The sequence below is a fragment of the Leptonychotes weddellii genome, chromosome 5 (assembly GCF_054177405.1).
Source record: "Leptonychotes weddellii isolate Sample4059 chromosome 5, ASM5417740v2, whole genome shotgun sequence".
Taxonomy (NCBI): domain Eukaryota; kingdom Metazoa; phylum Chordata; class Mammalia; order Carnivora; family Phocidae; genus Leptonychotes; species Leptonychotes weddellii.
Genome location: NC_138373.1, coordinates 139,915,303 through 139,937,595, shown reverse-complemented (window position 1 = coordinate 139,937,595; position 22,293 = coordinate 139,915,303). Strand labels below are relative to the sequence as shown.

The window sequence follows — 22,293 nt, the reverse complement described above, 5'->3', positions numbered from 1 at the left end:
TTCAGACAGGAGACTGGGGAGAACCTTCCATTACCTTGCGACCTCCAAATGAAGCAACAGCCTCAACCCCAGTACAATACTGGCAACACCACCCAGAAAAGCTCATCTTCCAATCGTGTGATTACAAAGCTTTTGTAAGTTACCATAAATTAAGCATTTGGGTACCAGTGGGGATGGAGGGTGTATTTCTGGTCTGTTTACTTTTATATTGAAAATAGGCCAAAATGTCCTCGCTGAAGCTCTTAAAGTGTTCCCTTCTCTTTTTCTTAAAGTAACCTTTTCTATACAGAGAAAGTCCAAGTAAATAGAGCTTAATAATCCCTTTATTTTTTTTTTAAGATTTTATTTATTTATTTGAGAGAGAGAGACTGAGAGAGAGAGCACATGAGAGGGGGGAGGGTTGGGAGGGTCAGAGGGAGAAGCAGACTCCTCGCTGAGCAAGGAGCCCGATGCCGGACTCGATCCAGGGACTCCAGGATCATGACCTGAGCCGAAGGCAGTCGCTTAACCAACTGAGCCACCCAGGCGCCCTTAATAATCCCTTTTAATCTTGTGAATTTAAGGTCTATTTTGCCTTCTTCTTATACAGTTGTATGTTTTAAATGAAATGTGATAAAGCCCAATCTTAAAATGGAAATGAATATAAATATAACACGTAGACATCAACACTCACTCACCAATGATCTCAAAACACTGGGTCTACTACCAGATTTTTTTCATTAGGATTATATTACTGGGTACTTTTTTCTAATAGGAGAGAGAATCAGGCTTAGCTGAGAATCGCAAGAAATATGAACAGGTGAATGTTGAAAAAATACCATAGGTTTGGGGACAGGTGGTTGTCATGACTACAGCAGGAAAAGTAAAATCACCTCTTTTAAAAAGAAATGTTTCAATTCGGACAAACTTCCCCAATAACTGAAAAGGCAAGGATTTCTCCGAGATCATTTTCCTTAATTTGATTAAGACGTGCGCGTTCTGGTTGTCGCATAGCAATTTCGGCCCTTTTTTCATTTTGTTATCCATCCCTCTTTTACTGCCTACTTATAGTGGAGCATTGGATTTATTTCAGCAGTAAGCTCCCCCAAACTGTGGAACTGAAATGCCTCCTTCCTGCAAAGCTCAAACGCCACACGAACCCCTGAGCCTTTCGGAACGCGCGTTGCCTCGGGCCCTTAACCACGCCCTCTGCTCCCTTCAGGGCACGCCCCTCTTCGCGTCGGGCATTCCTGGTCTGCACGCCGGATTCCCAGTCCTGGTTTTGCAGCGTGCCATGTCAGGAAAATAATTATTTTGTGGGTTTTTTTGTTTTGTTTAGTTTTTAAGACACATAGAACTCTTATTTTGTGTGTGTGTTTTTTAAAGACACATAGCTCTTTCGCTCTCTCGCTTTCTCTCTCTCTTTTTTTTGGAAGGAGATTAGGGAGGGAAAAAATGACAAAAGAAAGAAACCCTATTGAAGCTTCAAAAAGTTGAAGAGGAGTCAATTGATGGAAAGGCAAAACAGACATTTTGCTACAAACTCTTTGTCCCCCCCATCTCCCAGCCAGAACTTGGAAAGTGAGTGGCGTTTTGTACCAAGACAGTATTGGATTAGATCATCTAACAACAAAAAGATTGGTAATTCTTGGGAGGAGACGTTCTTATCTCCCTCCTACCCCATTCAGCGCCCGCGCACCGCCCCCCCCTCCCCCGCATGTCGGTTTGCACCAGGAACTGGGCTCTCTCACTTCTGGAACAACCGAGATGCCATTCCCTCTCCCCGCAGGCTTCCATCTCCTGCGCATCCCATTCTCAGGTGGATCAGCCACTGGGCGTGCAGCTGTGAATGAAAAGACCCCAAACTGCATCTCCGCCTGAGAGCGGCCTAATGTTAATTACCTACGCAGCCAACTCAGCCCAAATTGGGTGCATGTCGCTTAGCTTCTCAGCTGTCTCATACAACCCTGTAATTACGTAGAGAGTAGCGTGATTTATTTTTGCAGACATTGCTGCCTCAAAAAAAAAAAAAAGGGAAAACATTTTTAGATGCCCCCATTTTGCAGTTAAATATGATTTGAAAGATGGCATCTTTAGAAAATGCTGCAGTTTTATTATAAAGAGCAATTTACAGCTCTCAACTCTAGTTAATTCTACAGCATTCTCTCTCTAAAAGCATTTATTTGTTAGGATTAGTTACTGTTAGTTTTTAAAAGTTATTCAACAACTTTCAGCCAGGAAGCCAAGCCAGTAGAACTTCCACAGTTTGGTTTTAAATTGCAACTCATATTTATATCCTTTTTTTCATAAATCATTGAATTGTTTTGTATTTTAGTATTTAGGTTCTATGCTGATAAAAGAGCTCAGAGGGACAGAATCAACCCAAGATGCCTGTGCAAAAATGCGGGTAAGTTTGCCAAACATTTTTATTTCTAGTTGCTGAAATACTAAATACTGGGTATGGTTACAAATTGCCACTTTTCAAATGACTATTTTCTTCATCTGCTGGTCTGCTGAATCACATTGCCTTTACATAAAAAAAGGTGTTTGGGCTTTGTTCGTGTTTATACTTGAGCTTATCTCACTGTAGTGTGAGTTGATGTCTGTTGGACGTATGGATGTATTTATGCCACGTTGCATTTACTCTTATTTTTAAAGATTTAAAGTTAATTGTATGTACATTGGTCATTCTCCAGATTAAGAGAAAAATGGTCTTTAGTTTATTGCAAGAAAACGGTTTAAGCACCTACCTGCCGGTCTGAGAATATTTACTGTAAAGACCACCAATTAACTAAAAAATTATCAAATGCTCAAGTATTGAGAGCTTATTATATAAAGCTAATATTCTTTATGAGACTTCTCAATTCTGGGGGTTTTTTTAGTATAAGAAAAAAACATTCAACTCTGAGTAAATCATGAAAGGGCAGTAAAAGTTGACAAAAATGGCAGTTGTAAATGTCTGTGATCATGGGCCGCTGGATTCCTAGGAGTCTGTATTAGCCAAACCGAATCTTACTCATACTGCACATCCACTGTAGTTTTTTTTTTTTTTTAATGTGTCCCTTATCCTTGCTTCCTCCATTACAGATGTACAGAGGCTGTGGCCATACCTGACAGTACAGATTAAGAATAGTAGACTCATTCCATATAGCAACTAACCAGAGTCAAATTTAAGATTGTTAGCAAGTGAACCCTAACTCTGATTTGTGGCCAGTATACGTTGTTTTATTTTACATGAGCAGTGTCGGGTGGGAAATATTTAAAAATTAAAACAGTTATGAAGACAAATATGTAATATCGACTGCTCATAGAAAGCCAAGTATGTGTGAATCTTCATGAAATTGAGACCTCCGAATGTGATCGCTGATTTAATATTTGGATCTGTTCAATAGCAGGAAGACTGAAATTAGTTATCCTTCTTTTGATGTAGAGTTATATTGTCAGTGCCAATGAATCTTTTATTCCAGGTACTGTATTTAGATGAAAAAAGCTGTGATATGTGTCAAGAACTCTGTGTTCTGGTTTTGTTGCTGCTTACATTGCTTTGGAAGTCACTCTTAGTCATCATGATAATGACTGCTAATATTTACTGAGTAGTTAAAATATACCAGTCTTCTGTGCTGAGCTGAATGCTTTGCATGTTTATCTCATTTAATCCTACCACAAACCTGGAGTTTAGGGCAGTCCTTATCCCCGTTCTACACGTGAAGAGACTGAGGCTTGGAGAGGTTAAATAACTTTCCCAAGGTCACATAGTGAAGAACTTGCCAATCTGGAACTGGAACACAGGTCTGTCTGACTCCAGAGCCCAAGCGTTTAACTACTCCACTCCCCTCCTTCTCCCGGGCCTCATTTTGTCACTTAGAAAATGAGGACATTGGGCGCCTGGGTGGCTCAGATGGTTAAGCGTCTGCCTTCGGCTCAGGTCATGATCCCAGGGTCCTGGGATCGAGTCCCGCATTGGGCTTCCCGCTCCTTGGGAGCCTGCTTCTCCCTCTGTTTCTCTCTGTCTCTCATGAATAAATAAATAAAATCTTTAAAAAAAAAAACAAAAAAGAAAATGAGGACATTGGACTAGATGCCCCTTAGGGGTCCTCGTTCGTGGTTTTATAATTCCAGGAATCTTGTATTCTAAATGTATATCTGATCTTAATTATGTCACCAATGAACAAGAAGAAAATGGGAACATTTTTCATTCGTCAAGGCTCATAATAATTTTAGAGCTATTTATGAACACGTCTAAGAAATTAATTTGGCATCTCTGATTTAATACTATTAACTCCGTTATCTGGGTCCAGCTACTTCAATGCTGTAATCAGCATAAATAGTGCATAGAGTACAGAACACCATTTAAAACCAGATTTGTGATTTGAATTTCAGTCAATTTCATGAAATTAAGTGGATCTGAAATTCCATTCTGATAACAACAGGAAAGCCATTTTAATAGTGTCGGTGGAGAATAATTTAAATACTTGTTGCTGAAAATGGAACAGAAAAGGTCGTCTGTTTAGAAGCCATTCTTCTGTTCTTTGGGGAGTTTTTCTGGTTTGCTGCCCTTGGTGTTTACTTGGGGTCGTTTACATGAAAATAGGAACTTTATTGCTTCTTAGGATATCACCAACTCTTATTTCCCATCCTGATTAAGTAAGTATCAGTCTTTGGTACAGTAGCTAAAGTTGCACTCACTGCACGCACTAGAGCCTTTCCTAACTAGAAGCGCAGGCTTGCTGTTATCCGGGACTATTGTGAATTAGAACTCTCACCAACTGAAAATGGTGTGGCTCTCAACTTGCAGTTAATTTTCAGTTTGAACCTCAAGTTGCTATTTTCTCTGTTTTCAATATGGTGGCCTTGAAGGCCAAAGTCCCAGAATCAAATCCACCCAGGGGAAGTACTTTAGGACACAGATTATCTTAAAAGTTGATATATAGTAATATTAGGCCAAAGTACTGTAGATTAACAGCTTGACCTGGTTTACTCTTTCGGTGGGGGGAAAAAAGACCTTTTCAATCCAATGGTATGCGTTTTAATTGAAATTAAAATTTCTTTCCCAGTAAGAAGTAAATCAGTATGGTTCTTTATTCTGAGAAATATTTCCTTAGTGTACTTTGTTAACAAAGATGCCTAAGATTTGGCTCCTGCTCTCACTGACTTCAGTTCAGTGGAGGAGTCTAACATGTTAACATTTTAGTTCCCGCAGAGAAGTATCACTGTAGAGGGGTCTTCATGTGGCCCGTAGCCTGCAGGAGCATCCTAGATGATCCCCAAAATGACCTGCAGGCAGGGTCTCTTAAAGTCAGTTTATTAGTACCAATAACAGTTAACACTTGAGAGCCATATAGCGGGCCTTGCACACGTGATTATGTGCCTTTATTCACTTAATCATGAGGTAAGAATTGCTATTGTCCCCACTTTTCATATGAGGGAACCAGGGCCAATGAAAGTTAAGTAACTTACCCAAGGTTACCTGGCCAGCAAGTGGTGCATCCAGGGTTTGAACCGGGGTGATTTACCTTTACCACCAAACTCCAAACCCTAGGCTGTACCACCCCTCTAATGAGCCAGTGGAACATTTATTGTCCTGAGTTTTAAAACAGCTGAAAATGTGGATCATTTATATTGATAAAGAACTTTAAGAACCCTCAAAGACTCTGTAAAATTAGCCAAATTAAACCATTTAGGTACAGACATATGTAGTAATTTGGAGTACATTCCAATCTATTAACCTAAATAAAAATTTCAGGAGTGTTTTTATTGCATCCTAAGCAACTATATTTTTTTCCACAATACTTACTTAAACACATGTACTTTGCCCCAGCACAAACCAAACACAATTTTCCCTCTTCGGAAACATTTGGAGTGTTTGGTAGTCACAATCGGCTAATTTCTAAGTTTATCTAAACCTGTTTATTCATCTCTAAGTTCCCCTCCTGTTCTGAAGCAAAGATAATTCTACACTGATGTCCTGGTGTTTAATTAGACACATATTATTTCAATCAAAAATAGGCCATTGTAAGCTAAGGTGTGTGAGATGATAGGAATTCACATCATTCTACAATATGGAATCACAGGTTAACCAGCCTTTTCCCTCTTTAACCTGTCTTACGATTTTTCTAATAGACTTGACCTGTTAGAGCAGTTTTAGGTTAAGAGAAAAACTGAGCATAAAGCACAGAGTTCTTGAATATATCCTCCGTCCACCACGACCACCCTCACAGTTGCCCTTATTAGTAACACTTGCATTGGCGTGGAGCTTTGTCACGGTTATGAACCAGCATTGTTACGTTCTTAACTAAAGTCTGTGGTTTACATTAGAGTTCATTCTTTGTCGTATACAGTGTTTCGGGTTTTGACAAATGCATAATGTCATGTATCTCCCCTTACAGTACCACAAAGAATTGGTTCATGCCCTAAACCTCCCCTCTGCTCCACCTGTTCATCTCCTCTCCCCTGCCCCCGCAGCCCCTGACAACCACTGACCTTTTTATTGTCTCTATAGTCTTGCCTTTTCCAGAATGTCATATAGTTGGAATCATACAGTATGTACCCTTTCCAGACTGGCTTCTTTCATTTAGCAATATGCTTTTAAGCTTCCTTCTTCTACGTCTTTTGTCCCCCCCATCTCCTAGCCAGAGGTACCACAGTTTGTTCATCCGTTTATCTGTTGAAGGCCACCTTGGTTGCCTCTAGGTCTTGCAGTTATGAATAGAGCCGCTATCAACATTTGTATGCAGGTTTTTGTCTTAAGATTTTTTTTCTCCTGGATTCAAACCCTCTTAAAATTATCTTCTGAATTGTGTTTAGTGAAGAAGAATCAATAGGAACTTACATTAAACCCTGATAATTTTTTTTTTAAGATTTTATTTATTATTTGACAGAGAGAGACACAGCGAGAGAGGGAACACAAGCAGGGGGAGTGGGAGAGGGAGAAGCAGGCTTCCCGCCAAGCAGGGAGCCCAATGCGGAGCTCGATCCCAGGACCCTGGGATCATGACCTGAGCCGAAGGCAGACGTTTAACGACTGAGCCACCCAGGCGCCCCAAACCCTGATAATTTTTTTAAGCAAAACTGCAATTTTTGTCTTATCTTTCAGAGTTTTCTGCAGTAAAACCCTAAGAGATTAGATATGTCTTGATATTGAGGCACACTTTTAGGAAGATTGAGTTCTGTGAATTATTTTGCTCTTCAACTTGGCTGCTTATTTCCTTTACTGTGACAGCTTTATAGACCTTTCTAGTTAAAATTAAAATCTAAAAACATATTAGTAATGTGTGAGGAGTTTTAAGAGATGTCTGTTTAATCTGAACATACTCATTTAGTGCTGCCTTTTATGTTACTGGTTGGGTTTTCCAGCTAACTCTGTGCTCAGAGACAGTCTTCATTTTTGAAAGGACTCCTGAGGGTAAGCATTAGTTCTAAGATCCAGAATACGATGCCCCCAAAGGTGTTCCCCATGGAACACAGAACCTTCCTTCTGTCACCCCTCATGTCACACTGGACAAGCTCCTGGCTCCTCATGCCCCCTGCCCCTTAGAGGGCAAGAACCATGTGTATTGTATCCCCACGGCCTGCTGCAGCATAGCTTCCTTTTAAGGTGGTTTTGATGGTTCAATAAAGTAATGCCTATAGAGAGTCTGCTAGTTCAGTAAAACCTCAAAAACACATTGACCTCTTCCTCCAAACGTTTGAAAAACAAGTAAGTTGATGGATAGGTTTGCTTTGGATTATTTCATTTGTTTTCCCTCAACTATAATGCCGGTGTCCCAATCATTTCCCTGGTTTTCTGTGTTCACAAATATGTAAGAGAGTATTCAAAAACTTGGGCATCCTGCACTCTTATTTCCAGTTTTTAAAGGCCATCACCAAAAGGGAGAGAAAACAATGGGAAACTGTAGATAAGATGGTAAATGGAATTTTTCAGTTTTATATTTTGGGAAGGTAACTTGTTCCTCAGTTGACGGGGAGATAGCTTGCCTCTTTTAAATAATGTGTCCACAGGACTGAACTTTACAAAGCAATAAAGACGTTGCTTTGGCCTTTTGGTGTTCTCTTTGGTATAAGTAACTCCCACTTCAAAGATTCTAAAACGTACAGTGGTTGGTGAAAGGCCAGATGAGGGTCTAGTCCTTTTTGCCTCCCCAGACTTACACATACCCCATACCCCAGCCCTAAATTTTGCCTCAGGGTATGATTATCACTAATACACAGTAGTCAGTCACTTCTCTAATTAGATATACCATTAACAAAACATGTGCTGTACGAGGCGGGCCATTATATTCAATTTAATACTCTGTGAAATCTGACTTTCTCTGATCCCACAGTTGTTGATTAGTATTGTTCACAGGTGTCTGTGCTCAAGGAAATTTCTCTTTCAAAAAAAAGAAAAATATCTGTTTTCAACTACAATCAGGTAGAAATCTGCCTTCTTGATGCAAGATAAGAAGTATTTTAAACTTATTTTTAAAGTCAGGAATAAGCAGATCTTCTGGCAAATATAGGTTGGGGAATCTTTATTTCCCAAAGGGCTTTGATAGTTCAGATACCACAGTTCAGGTTTCTTGGTGAGTCTGTCCCCTTCACTTGTCTCATTTTTAAACTTTCAATCTAGAGGCAATTCTAAAGTTGAATTTTCAGATATATAGATTTCCAAATAATTGTGCCTTGGTTTAAGTGTGAAAGCTGTCTTTTTTCTGTGCTTGTAAGGAAACAAATTAATGTTGGAGAATGGATTGGAAAGCTGGGAAAAAAGATTTTAGAATTAGATGGAAATGTTAAGAAGCCTCTTTGATCTTAGAAGAGACTCCTGAAACACCCTCACTACTTCGCAGCACCAGAAGATGTCATGGGCCGCCTCTGCCTTTAAGTCCCACTTGTCTAAGGTCGTCTTTGGTTCCTTCTACAACTCCCGTCTATGAGGAATTGTCGTTCCCAGAAATCATCTCAGGGCCTACTACTTAGGAACCAGGCTGGGGGAAAAAAAAAAAAAAAACTTGTAAACAGCTGTTTTTTTGGTTGGTTGGTTGTTTTTAAAGATTTTTATTTATTTATTTAACACACAGAGAGAGAGAGAGAGAGAGAGAGCACAAGTAGGCAGAGCGGCAGACAGAGGGAGAGGGAGAAGCAGGCTCCCCACTGAGCAGGGAGCCCGATGCAGGGCTTGATCCCAGGACTCTGGGATCATGACCTGAGCCGAAGGCAGACGCTTAACTGACTGAGCCACCCAGGCGCCCCTAAACTTATACTTTTCTATACATCCTCCTCGCTCTCCTGCCTACACTAGTATATGTACTCATATCGAATGTATTCAATATCGAATTTGTTAATCGTATCTTGTTTCTTTTTTTTTTAAAGATTTTATTTATTTTTTGACAGAGAGAGACACAGCGAGAGAGGGAACACAAGCAGGGGGAGTGGGAGAGGGAGAAGCAGACTTCCCGCGGAGCAGGGAGCCCAATGCGGGGCTCGATCCCAGGACCCTGGGATCATGACCTGAGCCGAAGGCAGTCGCTCAACCGACTGAGCCACCCAGGTGTCCCTCCTCAGTGTATCTTTAATGCCTACTCTGATATAGCTATAGTAGAAGAGGCATTTAATTAAGGCTGATCATTTTTTTTTAATTTTATTTATTTATTTGAGAGAGAGAGAGAGCACAGAGAGAAAGAAGCTGACTACCTGCTGAGCAGGGAGCCCAATGCGGGGCTCGATCCCAAGACCCGGGGATCATGACCTGAGCCGAAGGCAGACGCGTAACGACTGAGCCACCCAGGCGCCCCAGCTGTTTTTTTTTTTTTTTTTTACAAGTCTCCATTTGCCCAAATTTGCCCATTTGATTCTTCAGGGAAGAATCAAATATTTCCTCTTTCGTTCCCTCCCAAGTACTGCCCAAGCCAGGTCAGTACAGGTCTAAGCCCACAGATGTGAGCGTGTATTAAAATGACAGTACACACAAAGAAACAGCATTTCTAACTGCCTACTGCTGAGCTTTGCTTTGTGGGTGTTTTCCGGGAGGTCCTCCCAAAGGAGGACTCAACGGTCCCAATCCTTTCATCCCATATCGGCTTCATATCCAAGTTCTCTTACTTTTTTGTTTGTTTGTTCCTGTTGCTCTTGTTACTGGCTCTTTTCCCATGCAACACCCTCACTACTCCACAGATTTCATGGGCCGCCTCCGTCTTTAATTCCCACTTTGTCTTAAGCTCTCTTTCTAAACGAATTGAGTCCATTGTCCTCAGTCCAGACGTGTGGCTCTGCTGAACGCTCCCTGTTGCGGCCGCCATTTCACCGCCTTGCTAGCAAGCAGCCCCGAGGGGATTCCATATGCTCACCCATCTTGATTTCACTTCTCTCTTTTGCTAGTGGGATGCCGTACTTTGGAAAGCAGCTAAGTGAAAGCATCCATCCTCAGAGTAAGAGTAATAGCTAAAATCTATTGGTGCCCACTACATGCTGGGCACCGAACTGCGTAATCCTCACAGCTCTCCAAAGTAGATGATGTATTAACATACCCATTTTACAGACGAAATAATGAAGACATAGAAGTTAAATACCTTTACACACAGTGGAGCCAAGACAGGAATCCAAACATGCCCTTCTGTGCTCTTGTTCGCTGTAGTGCAGTAGCTTCTGGAGGAGGGAGCCTAGCGGTGGGTCCCCTCATGAATTTAAGATGAACACATACACATACACACAAACACACACACACACACTCACACGCTGCAGTTGTACTTATGAGCAATGGATTAAACAGGTTGGTGTGTTCTTTCACATGTTTACATTTGGCTTTTTAACTAAAGATTATACATTTTTAAAACTTCACATTTTATTATTACAGAAGCAATACACATTCATTGTTACCCAGTTTTAAAATAAAGCTACAAAAAAGAGAAATAAAAGCAATTGTAATTTTGTCACACAGAGATGGTAAACACCTCTCTGTTAACACCTTGTTCATATGTAAGCCTCCAGACTGATTCGTCATGCATTCATAGGCATCCCTTTCCTACAAAGAAATAGAAATATTCAGTGCCTACTGTTTTCTAATCTATTTTTAACATAACAATATATTTGAAAATGTTTATTCCAGTATATATTCATCTGCAGTATTACTCGTAGTGGTTGAACAATATTCCAATCCATAACTGAACAAAACTTACTGGGGCGGCTGGGTGGCTCAGATGGTTAAGCGTCTGCCTTCGGCTCAGGTCATGATCCCAGGGTCCTGGGATCAAGTCCCGCATCGGGCTCCCTGCTAGGAGCCTGCTTCTCCCTCTGCCTCTGCCTCTCTCTCTCTCTCATGAATAAATAAATAAAACATTTAAAAAAGAAAAAAAAATTACTTAACCAGTTCCCCTTATTGGTCATTAGGTCCTTTTGAATCTTTTTAAATTATAACCAGTACTGTGGGCAACATCCCCATACCTAAATCTTTTGCAGCTGGTCTGATTATTTCCTTAGAATGAGCCACTAAATGTAGAGTGGCTAGGTCAAAAGTATACACATCTTAGAAATTCTGGTAAAGTATTGCCAAATTGCCTTCCAAAATATTTGTTCCAGTTTACACTCCCAGAAGCAGTGCACAAAAATGTGTTGATGTTTGCTTGTCACATCTCTCAAGGGCATGTACTTAATATCTTGGATGTGCTCCTAGTTGAGGGAGAACTGGGGAACTTTTATGAGAAACCATACATCTTCAGCATGACCCCGGGGCTTATCAGCTCTGTCCGATCAACATCTATTCTAGATGTAACTCCAGAATCTATCTTTATGACCTGAACTCTTTATTTTATGTGAAGAATGTTTTATACTTTCACAGCCCCTGAAATACTATGGAAGATTAAATAATTCTTGTTATTTGCTCTAAAGACCAAGAGCTGTAACTAAGTGCTAACTAAGGATTTTTGGAAATCACTTGTCAAGTGGAGGATAGTGTGTTTTGATAAATTAACTGCTCTCTGAATTAATGTAGGATGCAGTACAACTGAGTTTACATGCATAGCAGTGGAGAACAGTTCTGACAATGACTTTCAATCAAAAATCAACTGTATTTTTAGAGCAGAAGTTCTCAAACTATGGTAGCAGCCGCATCTGGAAATTTGTCATAAATGCAAAATCTTTGCCCCTACCTCACTTACTGTCTTAGTTTGTTCAGGCTGCTGTAATAAAAATACCAGATTACAGGGAGAAATTTATTTCTCGTGGTTCTGAAGGCTGGGAACTCCCAAGGTCAAGGCGCTGGTAGATTTGGCGTCGGGTGACGGCCCTCTTCCTGGCTCATTGAGGGTCATCTTCACTGTGCCCTCTCACAGTAGAAGAGGCCTCTCTTATAAGCCCACTAATGCCATTCAGAGCTCTATTCTCACAACCCGAGCACCTCCCAAAGGCCCCACCTGCTAAGACGTTGGGCATTAGGACTCAACATAAGAAGTTTGGGAGATCATAGACCTTCAGTTCATCGCACTTACTGAATCAGAAACTCTAGGTGTGGAGCCCAGCGATCTGTTATTTAACAAGCCTTCCACAGGATTCGAACGCTCACAAAAGTTTGAGACCCACTGCCTTGGTGCACTGGGCGTTCCGGTTAGGCCTGCTGGGTGGACAGGCTGTCCTGGTACAGTCATCGCGCCATGGTGCCTGGCAACCAGCCAGGGCCCGAGAAGTAGAGTTGGAGGGCACCGCCGTGCGCTGTGCTAGATTCGGCCAGGGTGTGTGAGTTACACTTGGCAGTGCAGTAGCCGTGTCCTGTGCCCGAGGACTCGTTTGAGTGGCTGCCTGCCCACCGTCTGCTCTTGTCACGTGGTCTCAGCGAGGTTCTGTATTCACCTAGCCCTCGTGTCCAGTTATGATGACAAGAAAAGCCCTTGAGAGATCATTTAGCCTCATTCCCCCACCAAATGAGACTTACCCCTAAGTCATTAGTGACAAATGAGAGTCCAGACTATTTTTAAAGACATCCAGAGGGAAAAACTTCCTAGCTGCCCCTAATAATCCTCCTGCCCTCCCAACAAGTCTTTCCTTCTCAACTCCATGCTTGCAATTTGAACCAGTTTCCTATTACAAAAATGAACACTTAGCCTTTCTCTCCTTGAGGCTGACAAATCACAGAAGTCTGTGAAGCTTTCCCATCCCATAGGAGTCTCCTGGCATATATCTGATCACATTTGTGGTTCTGCAAGTTCTTCCAAGGCCTTCATGCCTGGCTCTGGGCACCAGGGCTCTCTGAAAAGTTTACTGGCTCTTCGTGCGTTGAGAAGCTGGTACTGTGGTTCTTTCTTATAAAGCTGGGTTTGTGCTCATTACCATACCTTAATTCATTTGCTCATTCTCTTAATAATCATGGACTTCAGCAGCTGTTAGATTGAACCCTATGAAATTGCTGATATGGCTATGTCATAGGGTTCAACCTAAGACCATGTGCTAGTCATTATGGGGGAGACAAGAAACAAATCAAGAAAGGTGTGGGCCATCCTCAAGGAACCCCCCCCCATAGAGTGAGGAAAACAACCCTAGGACCAGGGCAGTGAACCCCAAGGGAGAGCAGCAGAGGGTCCCAGGGCAGGCCTTCAGAACAAGAGACAGCCATCCTGTCAGGCTGGGAGGCCACATGAGGCTTTCCCAGGAAATGACCTTGAGACTGAGTTCCAAAGGGTAAAAGTGCATTTCAAATGGCTGATCTGTGGTCTGCTCTCTGCCTCTTACAGTCTCTGCAACATAACTAGTTTTGCTGAATACAAAATACGATACTGCTGGTTTTGTGCATTTTTTAAGTCGTTTAAAAGTCACTTAGGGCTACCAAATATAATTGTTTGATCCTATTTTAATTTACTTGCTGAAACTGAATACAATAATTAAGCTTTGAAACGAACTAAAGAAAATATTATGTGGCCAAATTAACAGTTATGACTCAGCACTTGAATATCTAACTAGAAAGCATTCTCAGGGTAGCCATGTGTGGGTTAAAAATATAAGTTGGATGGCAGTAGACCATCCAGAGATCTATTCCCCAGTCTGTGTTTAAAATACACTGGAAATGAGCAGAGTATTGTAAGAATGAAGGGTCGGTGACATCCTCCCCATGGACTGCCTCACTCTGTTCCCTCTTTGTACTGGTTATGGGGCACAAATGATTCTCATTAGGAACATAAACATCACTCCAGACTCAAACGCAACATTACAGCTCACAACTGAAGTGCTCCCTGTCGTAAACCTCTTTGCTCTCACTCACACTTATGAAAGTCATGCTCTGAGACCAGAGCATCCCTGCAGTCTCAAAAGGATATTCTCATACTGTTGATTCTGCATTCGAAAATGAGAAACTGTTTCTTTTCAGGGCATGCTATAAGGATAAAATAAAAGCACCAGTGGCAATTTCTGACTTGATACAGAGATTCCAAGCAGTTCATAGTTTATAGTTTAATTTTTTTTTTTTTAAGATTTATTTGACAGAGAGAGACAGCGAGAGAGGGAACACAAGCAGGAGGAGTTGGAGAGGGAGAAGCAGGCTTCCCGCTGAGCAGGAGCCCGATGCAGGGCTCGATCCCAGGACCCTGGGATCATGACCTGAGCTGAAGGCAGATGCTTAACAACTGAGCCACCCAGGCACCCCCATAGTTTATAGTTTAAAAGGAAAAGACAAAAGATGGTATTGCTTTCTTGGGTGAATCCAAAAATCCCTCTTTAAAAAAAAAATGTTCTAAGAGTGTTCAATTACTTTGCCTGTTAAGAACAGTATCTCAGGTGCCCACCTCCAGATACAAGGGATATACAATCCCTATTCCGTGTACTGCTTACAGATAATACAAACCCAAGCACTAAATATAAAGCTGGCTTTGTATTTAAGATTCAAAAGTTGCATTTTAGTTTAGGTTTCAGAAATGTAGCATCCCTTTATAACTAAATATTGTTTCTCTTGGAGTAATAAAAGGATGATAATCTTATTCTGGGAAATTGTGAACAAAATACAATTGACTATCACTGTAATGCTCTTTCAGCAGAAGAGCAAGATGCTATAAAGGTTAAGTTAATGGGCGCCTGGGTGGCTCAGTTGGTTGGGCGACTGCCTTTGGCTCAGGTCATGATCCTGGAGTCCCGGGATCGAGTCCCGCATCGGGCTCCCTGCTCAGCAGGGAGTCTGCTTCTGCTTCTCCATCTGACCCTCCCCCCTCTCATGTGCTCTCTCTCTCAAATAAATAAATAAAATCTTTAAAAAAAAAAAAAAGTTAAGTTAATTTGGGGCATTACCCACGAGTGTTCAGCTGCTAAGGTATCTGGAGGTCCTCATTACAAATCAGTCTCTCCTGTAAAACTGGCATTGAAGGGGAGGGAATTTGAGAACTGGGGAAAGCCTCAGAAATTCCACAAAGAGGGCGCCTGGGTGGCTCAGTCATTAAGCGTCTGCCTTCGGCTCAGGTCATGATCCCAGGGTCCTGGAATCGAGTCCCACATCGGACTCCCTGCTCCGCGGGAAGCATGCTTCTCCCTATCCCGCTTCCCCTGCTTGTGTTCCCTCTCTCACTGTGTCTCTCGCTCTGTCAAATAAAATCTTTAAAAAAAAAAAAAAATTCCACAAAGAGTGTGGCACAGAAAAGAAAACAACTAGAAACAAAAGAGAACCATCACATAAGGTTTGCCCTGAGCATTTTACTGAAGAAGAGAATTCTGTTTATACAAATAAATAAGGCTTGACTGTTTTAACATACGTACATATATGGGAGCATTAACTATCCAGATAGATCACAGAGACTGCCGTGGCCCGGGGGCAAGCACTTTGTAACTTGAGCAGTGGTCCAGCCTAGGGTGCCTCCGTCCCTGGGAAGGAGGAGAAAACCGGCATTGCATTGCAACTCGTAAGAGCAAATGGAGACAGTGGGACGCGGGCGGTCCGTGATTGGACTGAGGCCCTGCTCACTTTTCTTCGATATCTATAGAGCCTTCATAAAGTGAAGTAGGCCCTTATTGGATTTCTTGCCTCCTTGATTATTCTCCCTGAAGACTCAGTATATTTGCTTTCTCTGTATGTGTTTTCATCTTTCGTTAAAATAACATATGAAAAGACCTCTTTGAAGGCTCGGTCAGAGTACACCCAACAGAAAATCCCCTGAAAGAGGCAGGATTTTTATCTCTCATAGAATTATAAATGCCTTAAAGGAGGAGCATGACATTGAAGGCCCGCCAGAGCGCCTCTGCAGTCAGCCAGGGTCCCGCAGCTTCTTGTCAAGGCGCTGAGCAGGAGAGAAGTAGGTTTGGACTCCCGCGGGGGCCTGGTGGCCCCCCCAGCGCCACCGTCCGCAGGTGGCACAGCCACTGCAGGGGCCACGCCAGGATGGCCTCCAGTTAGGAAAGCAGGGATCCCACGAAAGAAAAAGAAATGACCGGGCTTTTATGCTTTCTTCTTTGTTCAGCTTGGCTGAGCGTACGATGTAGAATGTTCATATCCGGACCCAAACCACCACTGATGCCTTCATTTCAGCCTAAGAGCCGGTGTCCCGGCCTTTCTGTTCCTCTCCGCTCCCCCTCGCTCACATTCAGTGCACAGATCACTGTTCTTTGCTCTGCGGCCACCATTCTCCTCAAGCTGCTCTTAATAACATCAGCAACACATTTCTCTAGTTGCTAAAGCCAGCGATGTCACCCAGAAGACCCAATAAAAATAGCAGCCGCTACGTGTGCCAGCCACGGTGCTGGGCTTTGATTTTTCGGCCCTTTTTCCGGTCCTCAGGGCCCCGGGCGCCACCCCCACCTTCTAAGGAATCTGCTGCTTGACCTCGGCGACATGGCGCTCAGCCTTCTTCCAGCTCTGTTTCAGCTGCAGTGACTGAGACAGGGGCTTCCTCGCCCTCTTGTTCACTCCTTGAGCCCCCTCATCTGCTCCCATCTCCTCAGGCACCCCCCTCGATACGGACGGATTCCCAGATCAGATTCTTATTTCGCATTTCCTGCTGGACATCGCCACCTGATTATCGAACTGAGCATGCGCGGGAGGATTTCATGCCAAAGCCTGTTCCCCTGTAGTGTCCGCTCATCTCAGGAATGGCCTCTTCATCCGTGAGTCCTCTCGCTCACTCATCTTCCATGGCACATGGGTTAGCAGAGCCACTTGAGTCTCCCTCGTCGGAGTTACGGCTCCCTCTCCCCTGATTGTGCCTCTGCCACAGCCCTGGGGCTTAGGGTCTCCCTTCAGCCTCAGCTGTCCCAGTGCTTCCAGTCACCAGCATTGTCTTTCTGCCACCCATGCTCTACTTAAAAACCTCCAGGGGATTCTAGCTTGGCAGAGTAAGTCACAATCTTCCAAACCTACTGTACCAACCTCATCCACCAATTACCCAAACCCACCATATTATTTCTCATTTCGTGTATATGTTGATTCTTCTGCTAAAACAGCCTCTTCTGTCCTCTTTTGGCACCTGGAAAATCCCTGTTCTTCCTTCAAGAGCCAGCTCAGTCAGCCCCAGCAGGCAGACAGTGCTTGGTGAGTGAGTAATGAAGGCTTGCCCCACTCTCTCCTGCGAAGTGAGGCTCTCTCTGCTCAGTACTCTGGAGGCCTTCTGTTCCTATCACTGGTGCATTTATCAGCGTGTCGTAGCTTCTCTTTGTGGTGTGTAGCTCCTGTGCTGTCCCTTCCTCTCCCTGCCCCACACATACATCGTTCCCAACCCTCTTTCCCACTGAGCCCAGGTACGAGGCTCTCAGAGTCTTCTCAACACAGCCCTTGGGACAGCCGCTTTCCATAGACTGTAGTTTGCACACAACCTGAGGTCTGTTTGACATGGCCTGAAGTAGACTCAGAGTTTTCCCAACACAGTGGGCTGCCTGCTATAACCACTCAATTGCTGAATGGATAACAAATGGTTTTACTATCTCTTTTTTTGGATTTTTCTTAATACTAAATGAAATGTTGATATTTTAATCTTATGTTAGCTATATATTGTTTCATGGTATGGATAGATCCATCTGATAGAATGTATTCGTGCCAGGAAATGAGCGAGGTAATTTGTTGAAATCCATTGTTACTCTTTACAAAGAATTCCTCACACACATTCAGTTCACCAGGCCACTGCCCATGCCGGCCGTGGCCCGCTCTCTGTACGGAGCTCAGTCCAGGATTTTGCCTTAAAGTCCATATACTGAGTGTTGTTTTTTCTAGCTTTACCTTTGATTTATCTTGCACACTTTTTTTAAAAAAGATATTTATTTGAGAGAGAAAGAAGGAGCAAGCGGAGTGGCAGAGGGAGAGGGAGAAGCAGACTCCCTGCTGAGTAGGGAGCCCAACTCAGGGCTCGATCCTGGGACTCTGGGATCATGACCTGAGCAGAAGGCAGACGCTTAACCGACTGAGCCACCCAGGCGCCCCTGTTTTGTACATTTTTAAGGGTTGGTTGGATAATGCATTAAAAAGATAAAAGTATCTAAATTTCTTTGGCAGGGCGCCTGGGTGTCTCAGTCGGTTAAGTGTCTGCCTTTGGCTCAGGTCATGATCCCAGGGTCCTGGGATCGAGTCCCGCATCGGGCTCCCTGCTCAGTGGGAAGCCTGCTTCTCTCTCTGCCCCTCCCCCTGCACTTATGCTCTCTCTCTCTCACAAAAATAAATAAAAATCTTTAAAATAAATAAATAAATCTCTGTCAATCACGAAAGAAAACTAGCAAGTCCGGGTAATTTAAAACTAGTTAAAAAGCACTTCAGGAGAGCAGCTATTTTCTATACTGTATGAAACATTTAATAAATACTAAATAGTAACACTCTTACTGATCCATCCTCTCTACCTTTGAAATAGGTGTAGTAGCTATCCAAAAGATGTGTCAAAACAATCAGGAGAACATGAAACACCTTATCCATGGCTCAAGTGAAAGATGTAACATAATTATTATTTTTAAGTTCAGTGAGTTTCATTCACCCTATCCAACTAAAAGCCTTCTTTAATTCAGGTCACGTTTCGGAATTTAAAAATGGAAAATTGGGTAATATTTCCCCCCAATTCCCTTACTAGCCATAAGACAGGTGGTTTTGGGACACCCGCAGTGGAAGGTTCTGGTGTGTCAGGCATGAGGCAGTGTGGCGCGGCGAACAGTGATGAGGGGACAGGAAGGGAGAGACGGGGTCTGAAAAGCCCACAGCTGTGCCTACAAGAGCAGTTGCGCTGCATCCGCGTTTACCTGTAAAGCCTGTTCTCCATGTACCGCCTCAGGACTCTGTGCTCTTGGTGAATTATTGAAATGGTTTCCTCACCTTTTTATGTGTTTTCTCTCTCCTTTTGTTCCCACCTGTCTTCTCTGGAAAATCCATCAGGCTAACTGTCAGGTAGGTTCTTCTCGATGTTTAATGTGATTATTAGGAGGAACCGTGGTGGGAAATGAAGTACACAGACTAGGGTGACCCGTGATGAATGATCAAACTGAACAGAAAAGGCACGTCCTCAACTGTGGAGAAACTTTCTGCAGATGCATAAAACTCCCGAGGCTGCAGACTCGCAGCACATGAAGCCGGAGGGAACACGTATCATACATAAGAACTTAGCCTAAGGAAATCTAGCGGCTCTAAATGATTAAGTAGGTCACCTGGACTGTCCGGTTTTGCTTTGGCTCAACACACGGGCTGTTCTGGAGGGCTTCATTGTGGCAGGGTGGTATTCTATCCTGCGTAGTCACCAGCGGTGTTGCTGCAAATACGTCAGCTCGTAGGGATTTGGCCAGGTTCAAGAAAAATTCACAATGATGTGTTTAAGTCCCTATTTTAACTACATGATTCAGACCTACATCGTGCCTTGAAGAAAGAGTGACTGGGAGAAAGGGGGAGTGGTGGCGTATGTTTTGTCAATGCCAAACTCACCCTTGGCGTTAACTCTGACATGGTTTAACTCCAGTCAAAGAACGGTTGCTTGAAACCACAGTAGGAGACAGAGCTGTTCATTTCTCCCTTTGGTGTCAGCGAAAAGGAGTATTCCTTCACCCACAGGAAGCGGCAGAACAAGCTCTTTTTAGATTCTCAAGTGCAAGACAGACACTTTAGAAGTCCAAACCGTAGCCGAGCCCAAGAGAAGAGAGACATACATTTAAATTAGTGTGTTTGGGGTGTGTGTGTGTGTGTGTGTGTGTGTTGTTTTTAAGTTGGGCTCATTTTTATCTTTCAAGAGGAGAAATTATGTTCTTCCGTTGCCATGCAACACAAACTGCTCTAACAGCTTTCTGATTTTAATTGCAGAAGTCTACAGAGCAAATGAAGAAGGTCCCCACTATTATTCTTTCAGTCTCTTATAAAGGAGTCAAATTTATTGATGCAACAAATAAGGTGAGTACTGCACTTCTCTTTGGTTTAGACGCCAGATACACTCCTGGGCATATGATCTAAAATCCTTTGCTCCCATCATGCCCAGCATCTCCCCTTTTATTCACGTCCTGCCCCCCACCTTTCTGCTCCCTGAACACAACTGTAGGTGCACGTGCGCACACACACACTCTTCCTCTCTCTCTCTCTCTCTCTCTCTCGCTTTCTCTCTCTCACTCATACACAGAAGGGCACATCGCATCTGGGGGTTTCATCTAGGATTCCTACACACGTTTTGCTTTTTCTGTGGTGCTTTCTCTAATAGACTGTGGCCACTTAGTACCTGGCATTTCCCTTTGGATCTGGAGAACATTACAACAGGAAAAAAAAAAAAAAGTCACGTATGTAATGAAAATGCAGCAATGTCATCGTGCCTCCATCAGAGGAAAATGTTACTGGCCAAAGGACTAGGACATTTGTCTTCCCATTCCTCTAGAGATATATACGTCCTTTCTTTGGATACATGTAGTGAACACCCGACGCAAGGAACACATTCTCTGACTTTCATATTTTATAATTGCGTTTATTCTCAGCTGTTGAGATGGAGGAGAAGATTTCAACTGTATTGTTTTCTTAAGAGGCACAATCAGAAAAGAGGCTCAAGCCACGTTATGACTCCGCTGTGACTTTGTATTCACAGTGGAAACAGTTCGTGAGCTTGGAGGTCAAGTGGGAATGACCGGGTTGCATTTTACTTAAGTGTTCTAGAGTTCCTTTCCTGATGAAGATGACCGAGCGCCAGGGCGAGACTAGAACACTTGGGTGTGACCACTAGTCACTCTCCATAAACAACCAAACCTGACCGGCTCCTCCTCACAGAACCCCCAGATGTCCATGTGTTTTATTCCTATATCCTCCCAACTGATAAACTGTAGAAAGATCCCCATTGGTGAATACCATTTATTTTCTGAACCCCCTACCCGGTTCCCCTACTTGTACTCCATTTTGGAAAAAGGGCATCAAAGTCATGAAACAGGTGAACTAAACAGTAGTAACCTAGGGCCGGGGCAACCAGATTTAGAGACCAGGGGGGAGTCCCATGAGCAGTGACTCTTGGGAGGCTATAATAACCCTGAGCATCTGAATCAACCAATTCGGAGGTTTCCTGATTTGTCTAGTAGAACAAAGAAGATTGCTGTAAGAGCAGTCAGACAAGCCCAGGCTCCCCGGATCTACTTAGGAGAACATCCTCCCAGTTTTAGAAACAGTTCTGAAACCCGAGCAGAAAGCTTATAACCCTGCACGATTATGCAGCCTGATGATCTCCAAAGCACAGAGTCAGATGCCTTATGTGAAAAGATTGTTTCAAGCCAGCAATATGGTATTGACCGTTACTGTTGTGGGATTACAACTGTGGAGATTCTCATCAGAAAAATCCCGATTGATTTGCTTTTTTATAGTTGGAAGCAACTTTTAGTTACTGGTGCACAAACTTTTCTTTATCCTTAAATTATAGTCAGTTGGTTTTTAAAGTTTCAGAACCTAATGGAACTCTCATCGACAGCACCGTGGCTGTCACTGTTTTCTAAGGTTCAAGAAAGGCTTTGGCATTTGGGTGTTTTCCCTAACCCGGAGCAACTCTGTATCCATTTGCATTTGAAAACCATGAAGAGCAATATATTTCTAGCAGAAGAGTTTGACACTCCCTTAGATTAACAACCTCAGCAGTCTTGGATTCTGACAATTTCTAAACAAGTGGTATTTGCCTTGAAGAGTTCCCAGAGTCTTAAGGCTGTCATTCTGCGAAGCTGGTGGTGTGACTGGATGCGTCTGTATTATTAGCATCCTCTCAAATCCACTCTCCACAATCAGAGGAATGAGAGAGCTCTGTCCGTCCTTTGCATTTGGCTTACAGACACATCAAGGGCTGTAGAACCTGATCCTCCCATACCTTGAGGAGACACTTCTGCTTCAGTCGCCAATAATTAGATGAGTTATCCATGAATGCCTACTCACCCATGCCTGTTCTATGGAAGTATGAGCACTGAACAATACACAAA

General features: G+C 43.0%; 1 protein-coding gene across 18 annotated transcripts in view; it reads left to right on the top strand.

Moving 5' to 3' along the window:
• The window catches only part of ANKS1B (ankyrin repeat and sterile alpha motif domain containing 1B), a 432,537-nt gene that overhangs the window by 374,716 nt on the left and 35,528 nt on the right, over nucleotides 1-22,293 (top strand). For 14 of the 18 annotated variants that reach the window (XM_081822238.1, XM_081822237.1, XM_081822236.1 and 11 more), the window contains 4 exons: nucleotides 6-134; nucleotides 2,315-2,386; nucleotides 19,259-19,270; nucleotides 20,171-20,257. In XM_081822238.1, coding sequence (XP_081678364.1) covers nucleotides 6-134; nucleotides 2,315-2,386; nucleotides 19,259-19,270; nucleotides 20,171-20,257 — 300 coding nt within the window. Of the gene's footprint in view, nucleotides 1-5; nucleotides 135-1,400; nucleotides 1,561-1,715; nucleotides 1,799-2,314; nucleotides 2,387-19,258; nucleotides 19,271-20,170; nucleotides 20,258-22,148; nucleotides 22,289-22,293 lie in introns of those variants that run through there. The other 4 variants (XM_081822239.1, XM_081822246.1, XM_081822245.1 and 1 more) reach the window with 4 other exon arrangements.